The 24,780-nt window shown below is 35.6% G+C and overlaps 1 protein-coding gene across 1 annotated transcript in view; it reads right to left on the reverse strand.

Annotated features, from left to right (window-relative positions):
• Positions 1 to 22,660, reverse strand: part of LOC132558114 (uncharacterized) — a 48,140-nt gene extending 25,480 nt beyond the window's left edge. The window contains exons 1-27 of the mRNA XM_060222643.1: positions 22,303 to 22,660; positions 21,137 to 21,227; positions 20,682 to 20,789; positions 20,197 to 20,283; positions 19,838 to 19,929; positions 19,575 to 19,643; positions 18,659 to 18,741; positions 18,203 to 18,321; positions 17,919 to 17,971; positions 17,360 to 17,423; positions 16,722 to 16,892; positions 16,216 to 16,283; positions 14,777 to 14,887; positions 14,434 to 14,527; positions 14,079 to 14,198; positions 12,678 to 12,766; positions 12,168 to 12,336; positions 12,006 to 12,066; positions 9,872 to 10,001; positions 8,092 to 8,177; positions 7,741 to 7,856; positions 6,985 to 7,065; positions 6,292 to 6,426; positions 5,806 to 5,867; positions 3,622 to 3,723; positions 2,695 to 2,871; positions 2,100 to 2,182 (exon numbers count right to left, since the gene is read on the reverse strand). Of these exons, the coding sequence (XP_060078626.1) occupies positions 2,100 to 2,182; positions 2,695 to 2,871; positions 3,622 to 3,723; positions 5,806 to 5,867; positions 6,292 to 6,426; positions 6,985 to 7,065; positions 7,741 to 7,856; positions 8,092 to 8,177; positions 9,872 to 10,001; positions 12,006 to 12,066; positions 12,168 to 12,336; positions 12,678 to 12,766; positions 14,079 to 14,198; positions 14,434 to 14,527; positions 14,777 to 14,887; positions 16,216 to 16,283; positions 16,722 to 16,892; positions 17,360 to 17,423; positions 17,919 to 17,971; positions 18,203 to 18,321; positions 18,659 to 18,741; positions 19,575 to 19,643; positions 19,838 to 19,929; positions 20,197 to 20,283; positions 20,682 to 20,789; positions 21,137 to 21,227; positions 22,303 to 22,613 (2,932 nt within the window). The 5' untranslated portion in view covers positions 22,614 to 22,660. The remainder of the gene's footprint in view (positions 1 to 2,099; positions 2,183 to 2,694; positions 2,872 to 3,621; positions 3,724 to 5,805; positions 5,868 to 6,291; positions 6,427 to 6,984; positions 7,066 to 7,740; positions 7,857 to 8,091; positions 8,178 to 9,871; positions 10,002 to 12,005; positions 12,067 to 12,167; positions 12,337 to 12,677; positions 12,767 to 14,078; positions 14,199 to 14,433; positions 14,528 to 14,776; positions 14,888 to 16,215; positions 16,284 to 16,721; positions 16,893 to 17,359; positions 17,424 to 17,918; positions 17,972 to 18,202; positions 18,322 to 18,658; positions 18,742 to 19,574; positions 19,644 to 19,837; positions 19,930 to 20,196; positions 20,284 to 20,681; positions 20,790 to 21,136; positions 21,228 to 22,302) is intronic.
• Between the last annotated feature and the right edge of the window lie 2,120 nt (positions 22,661 to 24,780).

The raw sequence follows: 24,780 nt of genomic DNA on the forward strand, positions 1-24,780 counted from the left end.
CCTGATGACCTTCATCAAACTTGAACTAATGACCTTTATCCGAACTTGTCCTGATGACCTTCATCAGAACTTGAACTAATCACCTTCATCAGAACTTGAACTAGCAACCTTCATCAGAACTTGTACTGACGACCTTCATCAGAACTTGTACTAATGACCTTCATCAGAAATTGTACTAATGACCTTTATCAGAACTTGAACTAATGACCTTCATCAGAACTTGTCCTGATGACCTTCGGGACCTTCACCAGAACTTGTCCTAATGACCTTCGGGACCTTCATCAGAACTTGAACTAATGACCTTCATCAGAGTTTGAACTAATGACCTTCATCAGAACTTGTCCTGATGACCTCCATCAGCTATCATTATAACTTGTACCGAATATCAATAGATGTATAATGTATACTGGCATGCTGTGTCTAGTGAGAAATTGACCAGTGTATTTATTTGCTTTACATAAAATTTGGGGTGGAATGATTCTTTAAACACCAATGTCACTGACTAAACATACAGAAAGCATGAAGTGTGTGAACTCTATATATGTTAAAAAGCAGTATATTAAATGTATGGAAAAATTGTTGTAGAAAAGAGTATATCTGTTCAAATACTAACTGATCTCAACTGTTTAAAAGGACCACAGGGCAATAAGTTTAAAATCAGGCGGCTAAAGTATTAAATTAGGAGACAATCTCATTGCTTTAAAATAGACACCAATTATACATTTACATGTCTTGTTATGGTCAGCAATTGTCAATGATGCCTGTTAAAATGACATATTAGTTTTAAATAAGAAATTTCTTAGTTGTTATACTTTCACAATCAAATCATCTAAAACATCTCTGCCTCCTTTTGAAACTTTTTTTCAAAAATATGTTTGTGATCCCAAATATACTTCAGTTTTACAGGCATTGAAGATGAGACACTGAAGGGGTAATTTTCTGGCAAGAATAATTGCAATGCTATCAAAAAAGCAGGTACTGCTGGGTACATACTTTTTTTTTGTCTCCCTATATTATTTATTCATGACTATGACACTATCAGTGTAGAATAATTATGCATTTCCATTAATTGTACATAGTATATATGTATATATAGTTGTTCTAAGTATGGATAATCTGAATGTATACGCACATGCAACCTTATCTCTAGTTTCACTTTAGGTATATTAACTACTGACTGTCATCAGTACCTTATCTCTAGTTTCACTTTAGGTATATCAACTATTGACTGTCATCAGTATTTAGAATTGATTAGGTTAAAACTTCTAGTAGTTTAATGTTGTGTATTGTCCTGTGTACTCTCACTAAACTAATCTTTGGTGCAAATTTATGAAGTTTACAAAAATAAAAGATTTACTTCTCTCAATGTTTTTTTTATTTCTTTATACCTTTTCACAGATTTTACGGTTTCCATTGTCACCTCTGAGAACTGTGACAGGTCAGCAGGTAGAGTGTTGGCTTTGCAATACCAGGTGACAATCTAAGGTGTATGGTTCAATGATCCCTTCCCTAGGCAGTTGGTGTTCCTCAATAAGCCCAGGTCACAGAGCATCCTGTACTAGTGTGTCCTTGGGCTAGACACTTTAGTGTGATCCATTTAGATGGAAAATATGTAGTGTGCCTCTCTCATAGTGTTAAGTTAGGTTGCAACCAGATACTACATGTACAAGGAGACCCAAGCTCAAAATTGACAAGAAACCCAGCAAAGAAACCATTAAATGTTGTGGTTATTGGTGACACACAAGACAGAGGCACGCAGGAAAATGTAGTTAGAAACCAGAAATTAAAGTAGTGGTACAGTGCTTGCTGCAGCTCTGATGAGTGAAGACAAAACACAGAAGTTGTTAGCTTCTGAAGGAAATATGTTCATTAAAACTTGATGACTACCCCAATCCAAATACTGGTTAATAATGCACAATGTCATGTCATGATAATAAATATTTTTAATATTTGTTGAAACATCAAACAGGAGGTCATTATCACAAGACAAAAAGTGGATGGAAAATGACACAAAAAAAATATCCTTATAGCAAACTTCTGAAAGGTATTGCTATATAAAAATCATTTAATAGATTTTAAACAGTTTACTGTGAACTAACCTGCTTTAGAGGGATCCACTGCTACATAGCGATGATTGAGATCAGTTTCTTCTTCGTCGACCTGGGACAGTCCTGTATTAGGTCTGTAACAGATTATAGGTAAGGTTAATACATACATGTATGACCTGGGACAGTCCTGTATTAGGTCTGTAACAGATTATAGGTAAGGTTAATACATACATGTATGACCTGGGACAGTCCTGTATTAGGTCTGTAACAGATTATAGGTAAGGTTAATACATACATATATGACCTGGGACAGTCCTGTATTAGGTCTGTAACAGATTATAGGTAAGGTTAATACATACATGTATGACCTGGGACAGTCCTGTATTAGGTCTGTAACAGATTATAGGTAAGGTTAATACATACATGTATATATCAATTTGACAAAAACACAAAATACATTGTGCCATTACTTTGGATTTCCTTGTCAAAGTCACTTTTAAGTCTAATTGCTTGCATGGCTGGGCTTGTTTGTGCTTTTAAGCCAAAAAGTTGAGGAAAATAAAAAAACTATGCAGTATGGCTGTTAATTCAAAGGATTCAGTACCATTAACTCAGAACACAAACAGGACCAGAGATGACCACCTACCTTGTATATCTAAACAGATGACTGGAATGTTCCTTCTGTGTAGCCAAGATATAGAGTTTCCTGCCAAATATTTCTCTTTTTGAGGCATAGAATCCATCTCTAGGTCCTTTGTGAGTGTCAAGCCTGGTCAATGCTGATGACCAGCTGACACCTCGGTCAACCTTCAGCTCAAGAAGTCTGACAGAAAAATAAACAGTAAAACTAACCAGTTTGTTCTCCTAGAGAATCCATTACAATCACAATGTACAGGCAAACTACAAAACCACTCTTTAATCCAAACTACTTGCATCCACAAATAGTTAATTTGATATTAGATTTCAACAGGACCCATGAACCCATAAATAGCAAGATCTTGATGAGAGCCAAATTTGAAGCAGGGCCCAATTTCTTTTAATTGGAAAAACCTATTCGTCAACATTTTAAATGGAACATAAATTGGAAGAGATCTGCTGATATTAGTATATAGGCATAATAGATCTTAATTTAGGCTTGTCATAAAGTATAATAAGACCAGTAGGTCTACCTTTATTGAAAGCAAACAACCTTGGTCTTGATTAAAACAATCAACAAAAATGACCCTGGTCACATGACAAGTTACAGCATACACACATCTTCTTTTAAATGTAGGAAGGGAAATAACTCTACCTTCAGTGTCAGTTTCTTCTAAGTAGAATCAGAGTTCTGAAAGTTCCTTGATAGCATGTACTGTCAACTTCCCCAACATTCAATCCCAATATAATATCAAATAGTACCTTTTCCAATTTACTGTTACAGTTTTAATGTCACTAATCTACCATATAACACAGTTGTTTTATCATCTCTATCACATCACAAAGAAAAAGAAATATGAACTGCCAAAGAAACCGGAGTTAGAAACTGTAGGATATCATTAAATATCTTCTGATTTCAGGTGAGTAGAACACTTACTTTGTATCTGTATGTCCCTTAGTGAGGTTTTTAAACAGCTCTCTTGGTTTGTTGACAATCTCTACTGATGAGGCTTTGATGTCCAGCATTCCCTCGTTATACCTGATCAATTCATAAAGTCATTACAGCGACAAACATATTGTACTGGGGGTGTAATCAGTGAGACCAGACATTTGTGCTTTGGGTGTAATCAGTGAGACCAGACATTTGTACTGGGGGTGTAATCAGTGAGACCAGACATTTGTACTTGGGGTGTAATCAGTGAGACCAGACATTTGTACTGGGGGTGTAATCAGTGAGACCAGACATTTGTACTGGGGGTGTAATCAGTGAGACCAGACATTTGTGCTTTGGGTGTAATCAGTGAGACCAGACATTTGTACTGGGGGTGTAATCAGTGAGACCAGACATTTGTACTTGGGGTGTAATCAGTGAGACCAGACATTTGTACTGGGGGTGTAATCAGTGAGACCAGACATTTGTACTTGGGGTGTAATCAGTGAGACCAGACATTTGTATTTTGGGTGTAATCAGTGAGACCAGACATTTGTACTGGGGGTGTAATCAGTGAGACCAGACATTTGTACTTGGGGTGTAATCAGTGAGACCAGACATTTGTACTGGGGGTGTAATCAGTGAGACCAGACATTTGTACTGGGGGTGTAATCAGTGAGACCAGACATTTGTACTTGGGGTGTAATCAGTGAGACCAGACATTTGTACTTGGGGTGTAATCAGTGAGACCAGACATTTGTATTTTGGGTGTAATCAGTGAGACCAGACATTTGTACTTGGGGTGTGATCAGTGAGACCAGACATTTGTACTTGGGGTGTAATCAGTGAGACCAGACATTTGTACTGGGGGTGTAATCAGTGAGACCAGACATTTGTGCTTTGGGTGTAATCAGTGAGACCAGACATTTGTAGTGGGGGTGTAATCAGTGAGACCAGACATTTGTACTGGGGGTGTAATCAGTGAGACCAGACATTTGTACTTGGGGTGTAATCAGTGAGACTAGACATTTGTACTTGGGGTGTAATCAGTGAGACTAGACATTTGTACTTGAATAGTAGTGAAGGAGATAGACCTGGACAAACCTTTTCTTTGATGAAGGTCAAAGGTCAAAATGTATATTAGCCTAGGATGCTAATACATAATCTGAGACTGGAGGAGGAAGAGGGTTTGATACAGGACCAGGATACAGAATATGCAAACAATTCTAATAAAACTGTCGTAGACGTTGGTGGATTTTATTACTGGATATATAACACCTCTTACTGCAATAGTAACAATTTAATTTACTTACATTTGATGTGGTAATTCTGTACAGGCTATTCTAGTAACACATTCACTAATTACAAGACTCTGAAATAGCTCCAAGATTCAATTCCAGCAAATCACTTCTAAGCAAAATATCATTTAAATTCAATGGGTGGATACCCCTACATAAGACCTAGAGTTCTGGGGTGGCATATATAACTTATTGGAACAGCTCTTAACACAACCAAGAGTCCTGGGCTGGGATAGATGATTGACTGGTATAATCCTTAACAAAACCTGGAGTGATGGGATGGGATAAATGTATTTTATGTAACAGCCTCAAAAACCATGTAGAGTCTTGGGTTGGGATTGCTAATTTACTGGAATAGCCCTAAACAAAACCTAGAGTCCTGGAGAGGTGTAGATAATTTACTGGAATAGCCCTAAACAAAACCTAGAGTCCTGGAGAGGTGTAGATAATTTACTGGAATAGCCCTAAACAAAACCTAGAGTCCTGGAGAGGTGTAGATAATTTACTGGAATAGCCCTAAACAAAACCTAGAGTCCTGGAGAGGTGTAGATAATTTACTGGAATAGCCCTAAACAAAACCTAGAGTCCTGGAGAGGTGTAGATAATTTACTGGAATAGCCCTAAACAAAACCTAGAGTCCTGGAGAGGTGTAGATAATTTACTGGAATAGCCCTAAACAAAACCTAGAGTCCTGGAGAGGTGTAGATAATTTACTGGAATAGCCCTAAACAAAACCTAGAGTCCTGGAGTGGGGTAGATAATTTACTGGAATAGTCACAAGATTCTCAAGAAGATCTAAATATCTTCTAATTTTACTTAAACATAAACCGGTGTCTAGAGGTAAATATATAATTGGAGAGTTTTCACTCAAGAGGTAATGGTCAATACATACCTGCCCTCCATCTTGGCATTTTGTACCATCAACTTCATACACTCAATAAAATAGGTGAACACCTGATAAAGAACAAAACAAAATGCACTTCTTAGCAACATATATTTTGCGCTGATTGCATATAAATTATCTCACCAGGTACGTGAATTTGAGGACAAATCTGAAACATAAATGTAACCTCTTCTTACTTACAGTTTGGAGTACCTTATCAATAAGATGCTTACATGACAATCTATATGTTATTTCAGAAAAAGCAATCATCTTGAAATATTCTAATATAAATATTTTGAAATATGTGAAATAAATATTTAACTCGGTATAAAAACCCTATGGCCATCAAAGAATTTTTAGGAACCCTTTACAGAGTTTTGAATCTTTATGGTGTGTTGATATTTACAATCGCAACATGCTTATGACAGTATTACAGAATACAGAATACAAAATATACATTTTACTTGATAAATCATGAGATTTATGTCCCCTTACCATGTTTTGCTTAGAGACGCTCAGTCCCAGTATCCTGTTCAGAAACTTTGAGACATCGCCCATGTCTTTGTCCTTGGGAGGCGCACCGATTCTCACTGATTCTATCTCAATCAGGCCCATGAGAACCAAACACTCCTGTGACGGAGAATAAAGAGACCAAATGTCATTAAGTATTAATTGAAACTCCTTTCATAAGTCCCCTAAACTACTCCTTTATTCATGACTGATGCTTATTAAAAGTATTTCAACATAAGCAAGAAAGTTCTTCAGAACCTTGACACATTTAAAAAAATTCAAAGAATAAATATGACACTAGCAGGGAATCCTAACATACAACCATAAAAATGTATCTCTCAACTAAACCCCTTGCTGAATATTTTTTCAAGTCAGAAAAAAGACATCAGCAATGTCTTTCATATGTTATACAACATCTACAAACCAAATTTGATTAAAATCAGACAAAAAGAAGGAAAAGAAAGAATAATAAGAATTTGTAAGTCCTGAAAATTTGTGTCAGGGACTACTTAATTATATTGATAAAGTAGAGTTTCATGAGAAATAAACACTATTGAGGCAGAGATTAAAGAGGTCAAAGGTCACCAAATATGCATTGTTAGCTGTAATGATACCGATTGATTTATCAAATCAAAAGAAATATTTGCAATCAAATTTGATACAATATTGAATCATTACCTGCATTGACATATTGAACTCCTCGAATGTTTTGTGAACTTTGGATATATCTGGTAGATTCAAACCTGGCACCAGAGTCCTCTACAAAGGAAGAAAGACAATTTTTACACGAAGTTGTAATACATCGTGTTTATTTAATACACAAACAGCTTTATTTTCAGAAGTTACAAAATTGCCAGCACACAAAATAGAGTTTCTTTATCTATACTGTTTTACATGTTTTAAATATATTTATATAGGATTTAGCACTGAGGGGTATAACCTCTACCTAGAATTTTTGAGAACCTTGATGTCTTGAGATAATTTTTATATCCCACTATATCTTTAACTGTATTAACCCACCATTGTCACTGTTAAGCTGGTTACACAAACTTGTACAACAAGTACAGAGAGCCAAACTTCATCAGTAATCAGTACTAGTATAACAAGAGGCCCACAGGCCTTAAGGTTCATTTGATTATAAAGGCCTATATATAGAGGCCAAATAGGCCTGAAATAAATTGTTCAACTACACTACAGCTTACATAGAAGACATTGGTTGGTTCATAAAGATATTTTTTGGAAACTTGAAATCACATTCTTTATATGTACACCTTGAAAGTGGGTCAAGGTAATTCATTTTAACAAACTTGGTAGCCCTTCATACTAGTATGCTACAGGCCCCAATATCAGCACTACGGGACTTTTGGTTATTGAGAAGAAGTTGCTTAAACCATTACGGTCAGATGACCTGATTATAACTTAACAAGGACTCACATGGCAGATATTGTGGTACATCATGCGGAGAGCATTGCGGCCATAAGGTGTGTCAAAGTTGAACTCATCAAGGTTAGCTCCAGTCGCTGCTCGTCGATCTCCTTTGGTCAATGCACCTGATAAGTGACAAAGACACTTTACCTTATTATCTAACCTTGACTCTTGGAACGTAAATTGCCTGATTTCTTAATGTGAAAACCTGCATATATCAAAGTATTCCATGCAAGAAGAATAATGTTATCTTACCTAACCATATCTATGCACCAACAATAGACCTACTTATAGGCAAACATTATATCTAGTTAAGTGAACCAGTCCGACCTTAGGTAGTTTACTATGTATGGAACATACCCATGGACTGAAGTCTCCGAGCCACAGCAGCAGCAAATCGCCTTTCTCCTCCTAAGTCTGTGGTAAGCAGTTTATACAGTGGACCACTGTCAACAAAGGTTACCCAAGGTCAAGCAAAAAATACACTTCAGCTGATAATCATGTATGAAGTTTATACTACGTGAAAACAGCAGAGTAAAAAAGTAAACATTATCACAGGTAATGTTTATTCTAAATAAATTTATTCATAGTTCTAAATCATAAAACAAAATACACAGACAATCCTTCTAGACTCCTGCAACCATTCTCAAGGTTTCCAGCACAATGAAGAAAATAATAAAGTCATGTCAAAACATCGAGATCTAGACTCACCTTGACTGGTTGGACCTGTGAGATCTAGACTCACCTTGACTGGTTGGACCTGTGAGATCTGTACTGACCATGACTGGTTGGACCTGTGAGATCTAGACTCACCCTTGACTGATTTGACCTGTGAGATCTGTACTGACCATGACTGGTTGGACCTGTGAGATCTAGACTCACCTTGACTGGTTGGACCTGTGAGATCTAGACTCACCTTGACTGGTTGGACCTGTGAGATCTAGACTCACCTTGACTGGTTGGACCTGTGAGATCTAGACTCACCTTGACTGGTTGGACCTGTGAGATCTGTACTGACCATGACTGGTTGGACCTGTGAGATCTGTACTGACCATGACTGGTTGGACCTGTGAGATCTAGACTCACCTTGACTGGTTTGACCTGTGAGATCTGTACTGACCATGACTGATTGGACCTGTGAGATCTGTACTGACCATGACTGGTTGGACCTGTGAGATCTGTACTGACCATGACTGGTTGGACCTGAGAGATCTGTACTGACCATGACTGGTTGGACCTGTGAGATCTGTACTGACCATGACTGGTTGGACCTGTGAGATCTAGACTCACCATGACTGGTTGGACCTGTGAGATCTGTACTGACCATGACTGGTTGGACCTGTGAGATCTGTACTGACCATGACTGGTTGGACCTGTGAGATCTAGACTCACCTTGACTGGTTGGACCTGTGAGATCTAGACTCACCTTGACTGGTTGGACCTGTGAGATCTAGACTCACCTTGACTGGTTGGACCTGTGAGATCTAGACTCACCTTGACTGGTTGGACCTGTGAGATATGTACTGACCATGACTGGTTGGACCTGTGAGATCTGTACTGACCATGACTGGTTGGACCTGTGAGATCTAGACTCACCTTGACTGGTTTGACCTGTGAGATCTGTACTGACCATGACTGATTGGACCTGTGAGATCTGTACTGACCATGACTGGTTGGACCTGTGAGATCTGTACTGACCATGACTGGTTGGACCTGAGAGATCTGTACTGACCATGACTGGTTGGACCTGTGAGATCTGTACTGACCATGACTGGTTGGACCTGTGAAATCTAGACTCACCTTGACTGGTTGGACCTGTGAGATCTGTACTGACCATGACTGGTTGGACCTGTGAGATCTGTACTGACCATGACTGGTTGGACCTGTGAGATCTAGACTCACCTTGACTGGTTGGACCTGTGAGATCTAGACTCTCCATGACTGGTTGGACCTGTGAGATCTGTACTGACCATGACTGGTTGGATCTGTGAGATCTGTACTGACCATGACTGGTTGGACCTGTGAGATCAGTACTCACCTTAACTGGTTGGACCTGTGAGATCTAGACTCACCTTGACTGGTTGGACCTATGAGATCTGTACTCACCTTGACTGGTTGGACCTGTGAGATCTAGACTCACCTTGACTGGTTGGACCTATGAGATCGGCCTAACTGTTGTACAGCCTTGTCAGCACTCCAGGGAAGTTCCACCGTTATGTGAACTCTCCGTCTCTGGTTCCCTGCTCTGGTGTCAGCATGGAGAGATATTCCTACAAAGAATCAAAAGAAAGCCATAGAATATTACTAGTAATCATTTCACTGTACAAGTTGTAAGTTAGTACAAAACCAGAAGAAATTCATATGAAAAATCATTTTCTTCAGGTAGGTTAAGTATATATAGATTAGAAATTCTTATATAACAACTAGTAATTTTTCCTGAATAAATAGTCTGTATCATATTGTTTGAGGTTAACATCAACAGAACAACACACTCCATATACAGATTACATCTACAGAACAACACACTCCATTTACAGATTACATCTACAGAACAACACACTCCATATACAGATTACATCTACAGAACAACACACTCCATATACAGATTACATCTACAGAACAACACACTCCATATACAGATTACATCTACAGAACAACACACTCCATATACAGATTACATCTACAGAACAACACACTCCATATACAGATTACATCTACAGAACAACACACTCCATGTACAGATTACATCTACAGAACAACACACTCCATATACAGATTACATCTACAGAACAACACACTCCATATACAGATTACATCTACAGAACAACACACTCCATATACAGATTACATCTACAGAACAACACACTCCATATACAGATTACATCTACAGAACAACACACTCCATATACAGATTACATCTACAGAACAACACACTCCATATACAGATTATGGGACTAAGTGTTGTAACAGAAAAATATCATAACCTTTGTACCATGACATGACAATCCATCTAGTCACATTATATAATTGATAACAGGTCCTCAGCGCTTGTTTAAACCTGAACAACAGACAGAGAGTAACAAATATCAGTGTTCCCCTTGTGAAATCTTTCTTTCTTTATAAACAGACATTACCAATATCTTGGATGAACACTCAAGATAATGATTAAAACAGATATACCAGTGGGATTTTTGTTCCCATCATAATATCTACTCTTATCTTTATCTATATATACCTTATTTATTTTACAACAATTGCAAAACACACTTTAAACTTTAAGGAGGAGAGCAGAGTAACCAGGGAAATCCCATGTGATTGGACAAGTGACTCCATTTCACATCCATTACGGGTTGTCTTACCCCAGACACCAAGGTTAAAGGTGAACATGTTACCCTCTGACCACCTATACATTACTTTCTCTCTTTGATCTTTCATGGTCATAAGAACAGTAACAGAAGAATAAATGATAACATTGATCACAAGGAAAACCTACTGACAGAATAGGACAAACGGTAACCATGACATTCTGGAATTCAAAACCCAGGACGGCCACCTGTCAATTCATTCTACTCCTGGCCACTGTAAAAAATGGACAGGTACAAGTTGGGATCAAGGGGAACCTTAACAGATGTTTAAGATAAGGTCATCCAGTTCTTCTGAAGGAACTTTAAGCTGTAACTATCAAATCCAAGATGATTACCCATTTTTAGTATTTTTGATCTGCCTAAAATTGGGCAGGCACAACTCGGTACCAACAGCAACAACAAGACTTTTGATCTGCCTAAAATTGGGCAGGCACAACTCGGTACCAACAGCAACAACAAGACTTTTGATCTGCCTAAAATTGGGCAGGCACAACTTGGTACCAACAGTAACAACAAGACCTTTGATCTGTCTAAAATTGGGCAGGCACAACTCAGTACCAACAGGAACAACAAGATTTTTGATCTGTCTAAAAATTAAAAAGGTACAATTCAGTTCCAACAGTAATAACAAGAACTGTTTCAGGAACGGATATGCACCTTAGACAAAATTTGAATGGGCCTTCATCACTCATGAAGGTGCCTGAAAGAGGTAACACCAAGCAAGGCAAAATTAAAAATACAAGAGATAGTAAAAATGTGGAGATCTGAAAAACTTTTGAAGCATTTAGCAGATCACTTTTGATAACAATCATGTTTACATGGAAAAAACAAAAATAATTCCCAGATCTACAGGTAGTGCTCTGATAAGTCCTATTTCTTCACAATCAATTCACAGCATGTATTTCTTACCTGTGCTTGCTGCATCTGAAATGATGGCGACTAATTTCTTCCCTGCCATGAACATATTCCTCTGAAAAAAAAAAGAGATGTAAGATTTTTCTGAGTTATCATTATCGTATTTTGCTGTTGGTTTGTTTGTTTTTTGATGAGTTCAAAAAATTTTCACCTCACCTCCATTACGTTTAGACTCTCAATTCCTCCATAGTTATCAATGTCCTGGGTTCTTAGTTCGTAATGAGGCCGGTCTTTGACAGACTTGCGGACAATCCTGCCACGCCTTCCTGTCATCTCGGCCACAGCTTCTGTGCCACCAAACTGATCGATCATCTCATCTAATGGACTGCAGCAAAAATGTATTCATCTATCAATTCTAGATGTAAAAGTACTTTTATGTCAACTCTAAAGAGTCCTCTCTCTATCACTTTAAGAGATCAACAAGGTCCAGATCCTTTATACAATAACCCATGATCTTAATACTTGGAAATATTTTCAATTTTTCATGCTAGAGAAAATTACCTTTACTAAAATGATGTATAAAACATGGATATTAAATGGTTTCTTTGCCATCAAAATAAAATATCACAGGAAAAATTTTCAATCAACTGAAAAATTGAGAGAAATTGAATTTCAAAAACTAGAAGACAACTTTCCAACAACACTTGATTCCTAAAACTGACTTACCTGTTAGGTAGTGAGATTTTGCGGGCAAAGCCTATAAGCATCTCCTTGGCTTTAATACACCAACTGTCTGCTACGCGATCCTCCTCATTCTATGTAAAGAGATGTCATTATAATAGTACTGACACTGGACACCAATAACACCAATGTGTTGTAATCATTCAACTTCCTATTTTCCTACATTAATTCATATGCATCGTCATTGTGGTATTTCTCTGTAAAATGTCATAAATTTCCATGAAACTTGTACAATCCCAATTTTCATGAAAACTACCATTTTCTGAAGAGAATAACACTTATTTTGTTCTCCCTAAAATGTCTTAAATTTCTACAATCCCAGTGGACACCTTAAGAGAATAACACCAATGTGTTGTAATCAGTGTTCCTGAAAACTACTCCTTAAGAGAATAACACTTATTTTTTTTCTACATTTATTCATATGTGTCATCATTGTGGTATTTCTCCCTAAAATGTCTTAAATTTCCATGAAACTTGTACAATCCCAATGTTCCTGAAAACTACTATTATCTTAAGAGAATAACACTTATTTTGGTCTCCCTAAAATGTCTTAAATTTCCAGGAGATCTATACAATCCCAGTGTTCCTGAAAACTACTATTATCTTAAGAGAATAACACTTATTTTGTTCTCCCTAAAATGTCTTAAATTTCCAGGAGATCTATACAATCCCAGTGTTCCTGAAAACTACTATTATCTTAAGAGAATAACACTTATTTTGTTCTCCCTAAAATGTCTTAAATTTGTCTTACAAATTTCCTGAAAACTACTATTATCTTAAGAGAATAACACTTATTTTGTTCTCCCTAAAATGTCTTAAATTTCCAGGAGATCTTAAGAGAATAACACTTATTTTGTTCTCCCTAAAATGTCTTAAATTTCCAGCAGATCTGTACAATCCCAGTGTTCCTGAAAACTACTATTATCTTAAGAGAATAATACTTATTCTATTTTTATATATTGTGATACACTTATACATTCTTTTTGTATAATGTACAAATTTCAAGAAACCTTCCAGACAAAACTGAAACTTTTTTCTTTTAATTTTATAGGCAAGCCATCCAGTGTTATTTGGAAAGTTTCTTGACATATGTGTATTTTACAGAAAGAATGTATTATATATATATATATATATATATATACACACTGAGTATAAATGGCTGAAAATAGACCATTGCAATAAGCTACAAGAACTTCTCTTGATGTAATGAACAACTCATGGCAACCCATTTCAACTAAGGAACAGTAAATTTTCTCATAAAATAGTAATCATTATGGTAAAACTTATCAGTAATTAATATGATTTTATCATGAAATCTTGCTCTGTTTGCCGTAAGTGTTCTAATATCATATGCATCCTTACAACTCTGTTTCTGTGACATCTCACCTGACTCTCAATCATGGTAGGAAAATATTGTGTGATGAATCGTAACAAAATCTCTCGACACAAGGAAACAAATCCAGTAATCTCCCCTTTATTCTTTCCTATCTCTGCTTCTAACGAGGCCTGCAATTAAATTATCTACATCAGACAAAAACTACAGAGATAAATAACAAGAAACTATTTACTGAGGTTAAATTACAAGTTTAAACAAAAGTTGATCTTTCACATGATTCTGTTAATTAATCCTGGTAAATTCCTGTAGATCTTTCATTAGATATCAGTCAGAAAAAATTTAATTAAAATTGGTGAGAAATGGATTTTTGAATGTCGTTCCCATCAAGGTTGTTGTTTTACTTGCCTCACCAGTTGTTTGTAGACCAATCACTACACAGTAGCCAGTATCAAGTGCTTGTTTAGCTTCCTTTATCACAGTTGGTACCTTCATACCCATGCTGGAAATATTGACATGTTCGCAGTCTGATTATTAGAGGACAAAATAAGCAAACATTTTAAGTGCTCGATAGGATCCAAGCATAATTCTGAAATTGACATCAAGTGTCCAAACCTTTCTGTACCTAGTGAGCTGACAAACACATCATGCATTACCTATTCATAAACCATGTCAATCTAATGAAACTTCTGTACAAACATGCTTTCATTTCTTCTGTATTCAAAGTCACAAAGTCAATGCTGAATCTTACCAGAGTTGTTTAAAGAATCTTTGATGAGATGCCCAGAACTGCGCCCACATTCGGCCACCTGAAAAGCCTGTTCTGGACATTGCGCTCTCAAGTGCCTTGCGTAACTCATTCCTGGGTGTAAAATAAAGAATATTTCTAGGTCAAATCTTTGAAACAATGAGTAGAGATCTACCAGATAATTTCTCTATTTAGCCTGACATGAAGACAATATCTTTTCTGAAACTGGTCAGAATAAAATCGAGCAACCTATCAAATTATAAATCAATTTCAAACAACCACTAACAAATTATTTCTGTAGCTGTAGATATTTAAGCCGTATCATATAAAGAACAGGAAATCAAGAACTATTTACACTGAAGCTATTGTGCTAAATCATGATAGTACAAATTGCAGTTTCTTTATGCTGCTTAAATAGTAATTTTTGTTGATGTGCAAATTAATCATTTTTCTATTATGCCAAAAAAGTGATTATGCACTAAAGTTTGTTAGCACCAAAATAAGCGTGTTTACAGTAACACAAAAACAGAGACAATAGAGACAACAGAAAAAGAATATTGTTAGTAAACAACATCACTGACGTTTGAGGTTGGAGACAAAAAGAATATTGTTAATTAACATCATCACTGACATTGTAGGTTGGAGACAAAAAGATATTGTTAATTAACATCATCACTGACACTGGAGGTTGGAGACAAAAAGATATTGTTAATTAACATCATCAGTGACGTTGGAGGTTGGAGACAAAAAGAATATTGTTAATTAACATCATCACTGACATTGTAGGTTGGAGACAAAAAGATATTGTTAATTAACATCATCAGTGACGTTGGAGGTTGGAGACAAAAAGAATATTGTTAATTAACATCATCACTGACACTGGAGGTTGGAGACAAAAAGATATTGTTAATTAACATCATCAGTGACATTGGAGGTTGGAGACAAAAAGAATATTGTTAATTAACATCATCACTGACGTTGGAGGTTGGAGACAAAAAGATATTGTTAATTAACATCATCACTGACGTTGGAGGTTTATAATCTTGGCAAATTTTTACTAAAGTTGTGCAAGAAGTTTGTTATAAAATCCTGTCGTTAATGTGATTTATTCCCAATGGTTCAAATTACACAGTAGTGATGAAATGAGATAAGGTTTTCTCTTTTAATTTTATTTCGTAAGATTTTTTTTCATGATTTTATAACAAGTTTAAAAAAAGTGGAAAAAAAAGTCCTCAAAAATCAGAATTTTGGAATTCCAATATTAAAGCGTCTGGTGCTACAGCATCTGATTTTTATCCATGATGTTGACTTTCGGGAGATAAGCTAATGTAATGAAACAAATCTCCATGGATCCAACAAAGATATCAACAGACAGGTCATCAGACTGAAAATGGTGTTAAACAAAACAAAAATCCAATGATATACCACTTAAATACACTTACCAAACATGGGCTGCTGTGTCATAGGTCTTTCTCTGTTCCTTTGTCAATGCAGCCTCTATCGTCATGAACTGCATGACAAACAAATAAAAGCCAACATGTACTTATCTACGTATTATCCTTTTCATAAAACAGTCTTACTTCTTTATATCTATTTCTTGGTGAAAAAGTAAAAAAAGGAATCAGTAGATCTTACATGTCCAAACCACTAACATATAAAAAAATCAATAACATAAAAAGTATAATTGAAAAATTGAAGTTCTTGCAAACTGTCCATTTTTGAACTGATTTTGGGCTGATTTGAAGATTCCTTCTCTCTGTGTGTGTACACTGAGGCAGACTTTCTGTAAATCATTAAATGCATAAATGAGAAGTTAACGTTCCATCTTCTCGAAAATAAATTGTTCCAATTTTTACTCAAATCACTGTAAAATTAATATGATTGTTCCCCTTAGTCCTTAATACTGAAGTTATTGATTCCATTATCCAGCTACGACTGTTCAGGTTACCTCTGCCTGTTTGTAGCTGAGACCACGGGAGATATACATCCCTGACGTCTTCATTTCCATAGCCAGTATCTCAGCCATACCTAGTCCTTTCTTCTGTACCAGGTCCAAAAACTGCTCAAATGATCGGAAAGGTGCCCCCTCTCCCCACAAACCCAATCTTTCCATAAATGCCTGTAAAATTGGAGTTAATTTTGTATAAGATATTGTTATCTAACTTTCATTGCTGGCTACAAACCCATTTCTGTATAACAAGTTCAAGGTGATTAATTTATGTTAAACAGACCACACTTGTATATTTTTCTATTTTGTTTTTCATTCTTGGCTTGAATTTCAACAGCACTTAGTTTCTCAAATTTCTTAAGCTTGCAAAAAATTTGAAATAAATTGCACACTTAAGATAGTGTGTTTACGGGAATCCCAATTATATAGATAAAACATTTTTGGCTGTAAACAAATCTGAAACAAGAACACCCAACATCAACTGCTTGAAATCCTGTTATTTTTGACAACATTGAAAAGTGAATTAAATATTTAGAACTAGTAAAGTCTTAGTGGTCATCAAAAGACAGATTCAAGGAAAATTCAAAATCCACCAGAAGAAAACCTAGTAAATTCAGTATTTCTAACTAAAGTATTACCATGTTTTTGACATCTGTGACCCCAGTAGCACTACAGTAAACAACACGAGCCTTCGGCAACATCCTGTAAAATAAAATGGAGTAATTCCTAATTTCATTCTAAAGCAAATCAACATTTTGCAATAAGTGTTTTCTAAGGACTCTGATTTTTTTTACAGACATGAATTTAGGAAAAATGGAACAATTTTTAGACAATAAGGCTAACTTCCCACCCCGTCAGCTCATATTTAATACTTGTTCCCAGCATATTTTTAACATTAAAAAGTCTTTGTTTAAATCAGTAGATCATGACTGCTTCATGGACATAAATTCAGGAGAAATCCTTCAAATATTGAACAAATGTAGAGAGAGCAATTAACTCCAAACACAGATAAAAATCAGCAATTTCTATCATCTTAAAAACTTGGAAATTGAGATGGGATTCAGCGTTTCCTGAAAAGTTCTTTAAAATCACAGGTATGTGATTGTTGAGGAGGTATAACTTGTGTATGGAAATGTAGTACTGTGTGCTAGCACAAATAATTCACCATTAATTTATATCTGGTAAGGATTTGCTCACCTCTGTATAGACATAACCGCCATCGCTACCTTAGTGCTTGCTTGCTCCTTGCCCTACAATAAAACTCAAATATTATTCATGAGAAATTTGCTTTAAAATACAGCACTAGACAGAAACCAAATCTGTGGTTGAAGGAACTACAGTTAACTACATTTGTGCCTCAGAGTTTCTCATACAAAGGTGTTAGTGTCTGACATTTGAAAAAATGTAACATTTTTAGTACAGGGTTTCATTCGAAAGTTTTTATTCATCAACCTTATTTCCTGAAAACCAACCAGACTTACTGGGACAAAGTTCTTCGCCTTGTGACATTCATCAAATATGAGACATCCCTGGAACTGTGGTCCCCCACACCAGTCAACCAGCTGTTGAAGTCTGCTTGTCTTGCTGCCACTGACTGCACCTGGGACAGAAACACCACCATTTCGGTTAATGAAGACGCCCAGTATTCTGAACCATCAATTGTAAAATTGGTATCCATGTTTAGTCAAGATGTGGAGCGAGGGAACAATTTATTGTGACATTTATCTTAAAATTTTTCATTGGAATTAAATTATTTCAATTATAATAAGATTTATTCTGACTTATGAATGCTTTTTCATAATTTTGGTTCTGGCAAACATATGTACAAACAATGCATATTTCCATTTTGATTTACAAAAATAAACAATTTTGAATTTTAAAAAAATTCCAATTTTGGTTCTAATTTACAAGCATTTCCATGATTTTATGATACTTACTTCCTCTATGGACAGAAGATACAAGTGTTGCGTAGGTACTAAACACAACTCCTTCTTTAAAGTCAGCAGGCAAACCTAGAACTCTGAAAAAATGGGAGGCTTTCATATTATTATCGTCACAACACGAGATAGATAACATACACAACTTACGAAAGAATCATCTCATTTTGTTATTTGAAAAGAATTTCTCAAATATCCAGCAGAAACACAGGAAATTTAAATTCAAACCAGAGTGGCTGTAACACTTTTTCCTAGTACCGGGTATGTGTAATGATAACAGGTTGGTATCCAGGCCATATATATTTCTCTGTAATGTGTATACCATTCTACAAAGAATCATGGAAAGACGGTAATAATGATCGCTATATATAAGGGATCTTACATGAATGTTATATGGACTTTATTAACCAGGTTCAATAATTTGATTCAGTCATGAAACTGAACAAATTACATTATCAAATTATTCAACAAGCTTATTAAATTCCTTATTACATTGACACAAAATTAATCATTTAAACGGAAAAATCTGAGAAAACTTTCAAACCAATTTCTCTATAAGATGGATTTATTTTGTTGTGGAGGGTATGTTTTTCACCACCAAGTCAATCATATGTCAAGAAGTGGTTTGTTTATGATTTCAAAATAAACTATGTGTCTTATAATATTTTTGACAAGTCAGTTTGACACAACAAGCCAGCTATGTGATAGACAGAATTCTTATTACAAACTTTTGATATACATATGGCAAAGAGATAAAGACCATCCATAATTTGATACATAGTAAATTTTACATGTGAACAGGACCTGCTGTAGGGATTTCCACCTCATCTTTATATATATATATATAAAAAAAAAAATCAGACAAAATCCATAATCACCATTTCTACATCAAATAATGATATACATGTTGTGTTACCTTGTTTCTCGATCAAGTTCCTGACAACCATCTATGACCTTCACATAACATCCGATATCAGTCAAGTCCCTGGGAATATGATAAAAGGATAAAATCATGGACATGCATACCATAAAAAGGATTGCAATAGTTTAAATCATCACATATGAGGTTATGGTTGAATGAGAATCATGTGGATTATCACTTACGAGGTTATGGTTGAATGAGAATAATATGGATGATCACATATGAAGTTATGGTTGAATAAGGTTTGTGTGGATTACCTCCTAGAGTCGACAATGAGATCAGATGAAATAGTAAACCAGATATGCTTGGTCCTTTTTCTGGCGTAGTTGTCCAGGATTATGCCTGCAATCTGTGGTAAAAACAACACAACATCTGATTTTAAAATGTTTTTTAGGATAGTTTATAATTATGCTCCTTTTCAATCACAATTCATTACCTTAGTGTCCACCTTTGTATATCATTTACCTATCTAACAGAACACCTGGTCTTATCCTCGTGCTGCTATATCAAGGATATCTGTACATCTTTCATAATTTGCTCTTGTTCATTTATCTTGAGTTTAAATTACCATTTTGGTAAAAATGTTCGGATTTCTTTCTCGTTATCATCAACTTACCTGTCGGCCTTTACCAACACCAGCTGCGTCACCGATAAAGAATCCAGCTCGCTGACCATTTGGTAACAAAGTTTGGTGTCTTTGGCACTGTATACAGACCACATTTTAAGTTACACCCGTAATAACTGAGATCTTGATCGTTGTTATAAACTACCTTCTACGAGATAGAGGAAATAATGGTGAGGTAAATCTTATTTCATACTTGTTTTTTGTTGATCACCATTGATTATAATTAAAAAAAAGGCTAAGTGTCATGTATTACTGGTGTCTGGTATGTATAATTTCCCAGCCACTTTCAAAGGGGTTAAAATTCATTACCATATGATTGCACTAAAAAGATTTCATGGGCCTTTTAATGCTGATCAGCATTACTTATGTAGTAACTTCAACTGATTGATGAATTTTGAAATGTCATGATTAATTGAAATCAGTTTTGTAACCAGTCAATTGTCAATTATATTTGATCATAGGGATACACTACTTACGGCATACAGGATTCCTTCAAGCTGAAGACTACTAAGTTTACAAGTAGTGATCATCTCTCTAGGCAGACTGTCTGCGAGGGGATACACTGGTTCAGGTGGTAACAGTGACTAGAATTATACAAACATTTACTTCAAACTGACTTATCTTACAAATATGTTACTGAATTATATCACAAGTACAGTAACTAAAATGATACAACCATTTACATAAAACAGACCTATCTTGTTTACATGTAAATATGGTCACTGAATTACACAGCCATTCACTTTAAAACAGACCTATCTTGTTTACATGTAAATATGGTCACTGAATTACACAACCATTCACTTTAAAACAGACCTATCTTATTTACATGTAAATATGGTCACTGAATTACACAGCAATTCACTTTAAAACAGACTTACATGTACAATACTAACCCTTCAAATCAGACATAAAAATTGTGTATACTTACAGCGAGAGGACCCGCCTCTACAATATCCCCTGGATGGGGTTGACAGCCAGGAATAATTTCTCTATACTTGTACACGGAAAAGACCTCTGCACTACAATGCAACAAATTGTAACTTCATAAAAGAATTTTAAAATCTTATTTTCACAGTGAATCGAAGATACAAGGACTAATGGGTTCACATTCATTATTGGTAAAACTTCTTCCATCAATCTTTTATTTACCATGTTTTTTCCATGTCTTTGAACACTTTTAGATGCTGTCCATCAGTCCCAGCATTAGGGCAGACAGAACAAAACTGATATAGGCATACTTAGAAAGATTTTATTTGTTGTTAAGCTTGAAGTCTCAATTTGCAATTAAAATGAACTGATAACACTGTCTTTTGTTGTAGTTTAGCATATTTGACCCCTGTGACCTTGAATGAAAGTCATGATTATTCATTTAAAAAAACCTGATAGCTCTTCATCCTAGTATGCAACTGGCCCAATATCAAGATCTTGTATTTGGTTATTGAAAAGAAGTCAAAATATTAATTGTTTATGATACCGGAGACAAAAGATGATCGTAATAGGTCACTTGAGACTTCATCTCAGGTGACCTAATAAACACAATTCAGAATTGACAACAACTCACTCACCATGGCACAAATAAATATCTTGAGCATGATTAACTGATAGTGAATGATGTTCAAAAAGATCAATTACACCACACAATTATAAGAATTTAATGCAACTTCCTATGAAAAATTATTTTCTACTGTTACAGGCAGCAGCCACGTTACGAAGGGGATAAATTGGAATAGGTGTGCGAAGAGGCTGCAGCCCGCTCCTTCTGGTAGGGTTCTAGGGACTCCCCAAATATAGTTTGAAATATTAAAAACTCATACATTCTGAACACTTTTCAGGTAGACATTAATACTTATTGACTAGTTTGTAAAATGTTCATTTGTTACAAGGCATTTTTAACGAATGAATGACATATTGGGAGCACATAATCAAGCAGTTTTACAGCGTGTGAAATCTATAAATACAATGAAACAGAGTAGAAGATTTTATCAGTAAGAAAATTTGGTGTTATATTTTGATGACTACGGCGTCATCTTCAAGCCAAGAATGACCAGTGTGACACATATTTACACTGATCTATTCAAGAAGTCTGATACCAACCTAACACTTTCCTGTACACCATCATCTTTGATTTCTTCTTGGTCTGGTTGTTGCCCAGATATTGGTACACTTTTTTGTACAGTGCTGGGCAAGGTCTGACCATATAGGTTGTTTATGACATCAATCTGCTGTAGTATAGGGTGGACAGGTGCTTGTAGGTGGGACATGAGGTAGGAGGGCCCCTGAGATGGACCAGCTTGTGATGAGGCTCCTGGCCCAGTATTCTGTGAAGACATCTGTGGATTTCTATACCCTACCTCAGCCGACATTGCCATGTGATTGCCAGGGGTAAGAGGTGGGGTTCCATACATAACATTAATGTTGATGTAAAGTGTCTAGTTACACTCTACCAACAAAAGTCAATGATACGTTAATGGAAAGTTTCTGTGGCACATCTGGAAAGAAATCATTAAAGACAATGTAACACTTCTCATGTTATTAAAACAAAGCAAACCAACTTGCAGCACAATGCTTGTTGTTGTTTTTTATCAGTAATAGAAAACAAATGAACTGATTGACCTTCACTTATAGAAATATTTGCATTGAAAGGAATGGGCAACTCATATGCTTAATGATCTACATATTATTCTGTTATCTCCCATCAATGTGACTTTGAATTGGCAAACTTGTGTATTTTTTCTTAATACACATATTTACATGTAAAATATCCTCCCAGATATGATGAAATAACCAATCAATCCATCCTCGCATGCCCGTGTACTGTTGTCTTCTGCCATGTGAATAAGAATTGACCAAGAATAAAAGGTCATGCCTACTTGCAAATTTTTGGCAACGACAGTCCAAACATGCATGTCTTATAAGGGAATAGTGGTGTTTTTAAATTATCACATTTGATGACTCATTTGATTTTAATTAACTAGCAGATTGTAGACTGACTGATGAAAACTCAACTTTATCTAAATAATTTGTTTACCAAATAGAAGTTTACCAAGAAATATGGTTTGTTTGTTTGATTTTTTCAGTCATCAGAATGTCATTTTCGTTCAACTGATGATTTATATAATACGTGTGTACTTCTAGGTCACTGTAAGCTGTTAAGCTGTGTCAAGCGGTTCTGAGATTTAGTGATGCCATCAGAAACGGAAGTACACTCATATGTCCGATACACATGTCGATCTTTTAAGGTGAGCGAATTTGAAGACGGGTCTGTGAATATTTTTATTAGAGAAATACTGGTGTTTCACAGACATTTCAAAATAACTCTTATAATATGAATATATTTGAATAAATTTATTTATTTGTTTGGTGAAAATTCGTTGACATAGCGTAGTTAGCGTGAAATGGTTCTGAAGGGGTCAGAAACTAATGCGTCAAGGATACTGGTGGTAATTTTGTAAACAATCAAATTTGCAACTCAGCACCTTGTTAGCATCAGCCATGATAAATTAAAACGTATAACAAACTTATGTCACGTGTCAAATCTAGATGGATTTCAATGTTTTCGAGACGTAAAATGGTTAAAATCGGCCTAACATCTCAAATACAGACTTACCACATACAGCAAATCATCAACTTTTCTCCCGCCATCTAACAGGAAGTCAACATTTTAGTACCTCATTTATAGAGAGCTCCAATACTAAAAGGTAAGACAAAATGCGACCGGACCTTGGTTATGGAAACAATTTTGAAAATATGGCTCGATGATTGCAGATGAAATTGATGTCATAAGTTACTAACATACGTCTGCATAAGAAGCATTATCCTTTTTTCTTTGTCGGGTTTCTTTTAGAAAGATTTTGCACTTGAATGGCTGCTTCAGTCCAGTTAGATATAACGTAACCATATTGTTGTAACGCCTCAAGAGTTTTAATAAAATTTAAATAAAGTCGCTTCATGTAACATAACACCATTAGCGCTGTAGTGATACAAAACAAAACATTATCAACAATATCAACAATATCACATCAAACACTTTTTACCTAATGAACACTTCCAGCTTTCTCCGGGCTCTGGATATTAAATTGTTAAAAGGAGCGGGTCCATTTGTCTTGTGGCATAAACACGGTTTCTGTCAATCTGTTGATGGTACATGTTTCTATGACTCAGTTGGTAGACTTGTGACTACATCAATCCGTGATTTTATATTTTACTTGGTTTCAGTGAATGGATAGCACTTGATATGTAAGAAATATTTTTAGCAACACATGCATAGCATTTTCCTACTACCTTACATGTGTAAGTGTCAGAGCTAGTGACAGTTAAAGAAATATATCAACTCTGTTTTTCAGACAACAGAAGTATCATACACATTTTGATCATGGACACCAATTATGTAAGAGTTTACTTTTTGTAGGTTTGGAACAATGTTTTTTATCCTTGGCAGACTAAATTTCACAATTAAGTCAGTTAATCGCAAGATGCCTACCAATAGTTAATATTAATATCTAGGTATAAAGATAACTGCAGATGATGAAAAAGCAGTGTAAAAATCCCTGTAACAGATGACATAAGACTTGA

Source organism: Ylistrum balloti, unplaced genomic scaffold, assembly GCF_031769215.1.
Source record: "Ylistrum balloti isolate Yb309-2 unplaced genomic scaffold, AGI_CSIRO_Ybal_v1 Utg370758, whole genome shotgun sequence".
Lineage (NCBI taxonomy): Eukaryota > Metazoa > Mollusca > Bivalvia > Pectinida > Pectinidae > Ylistrum > Ylistrum balloti.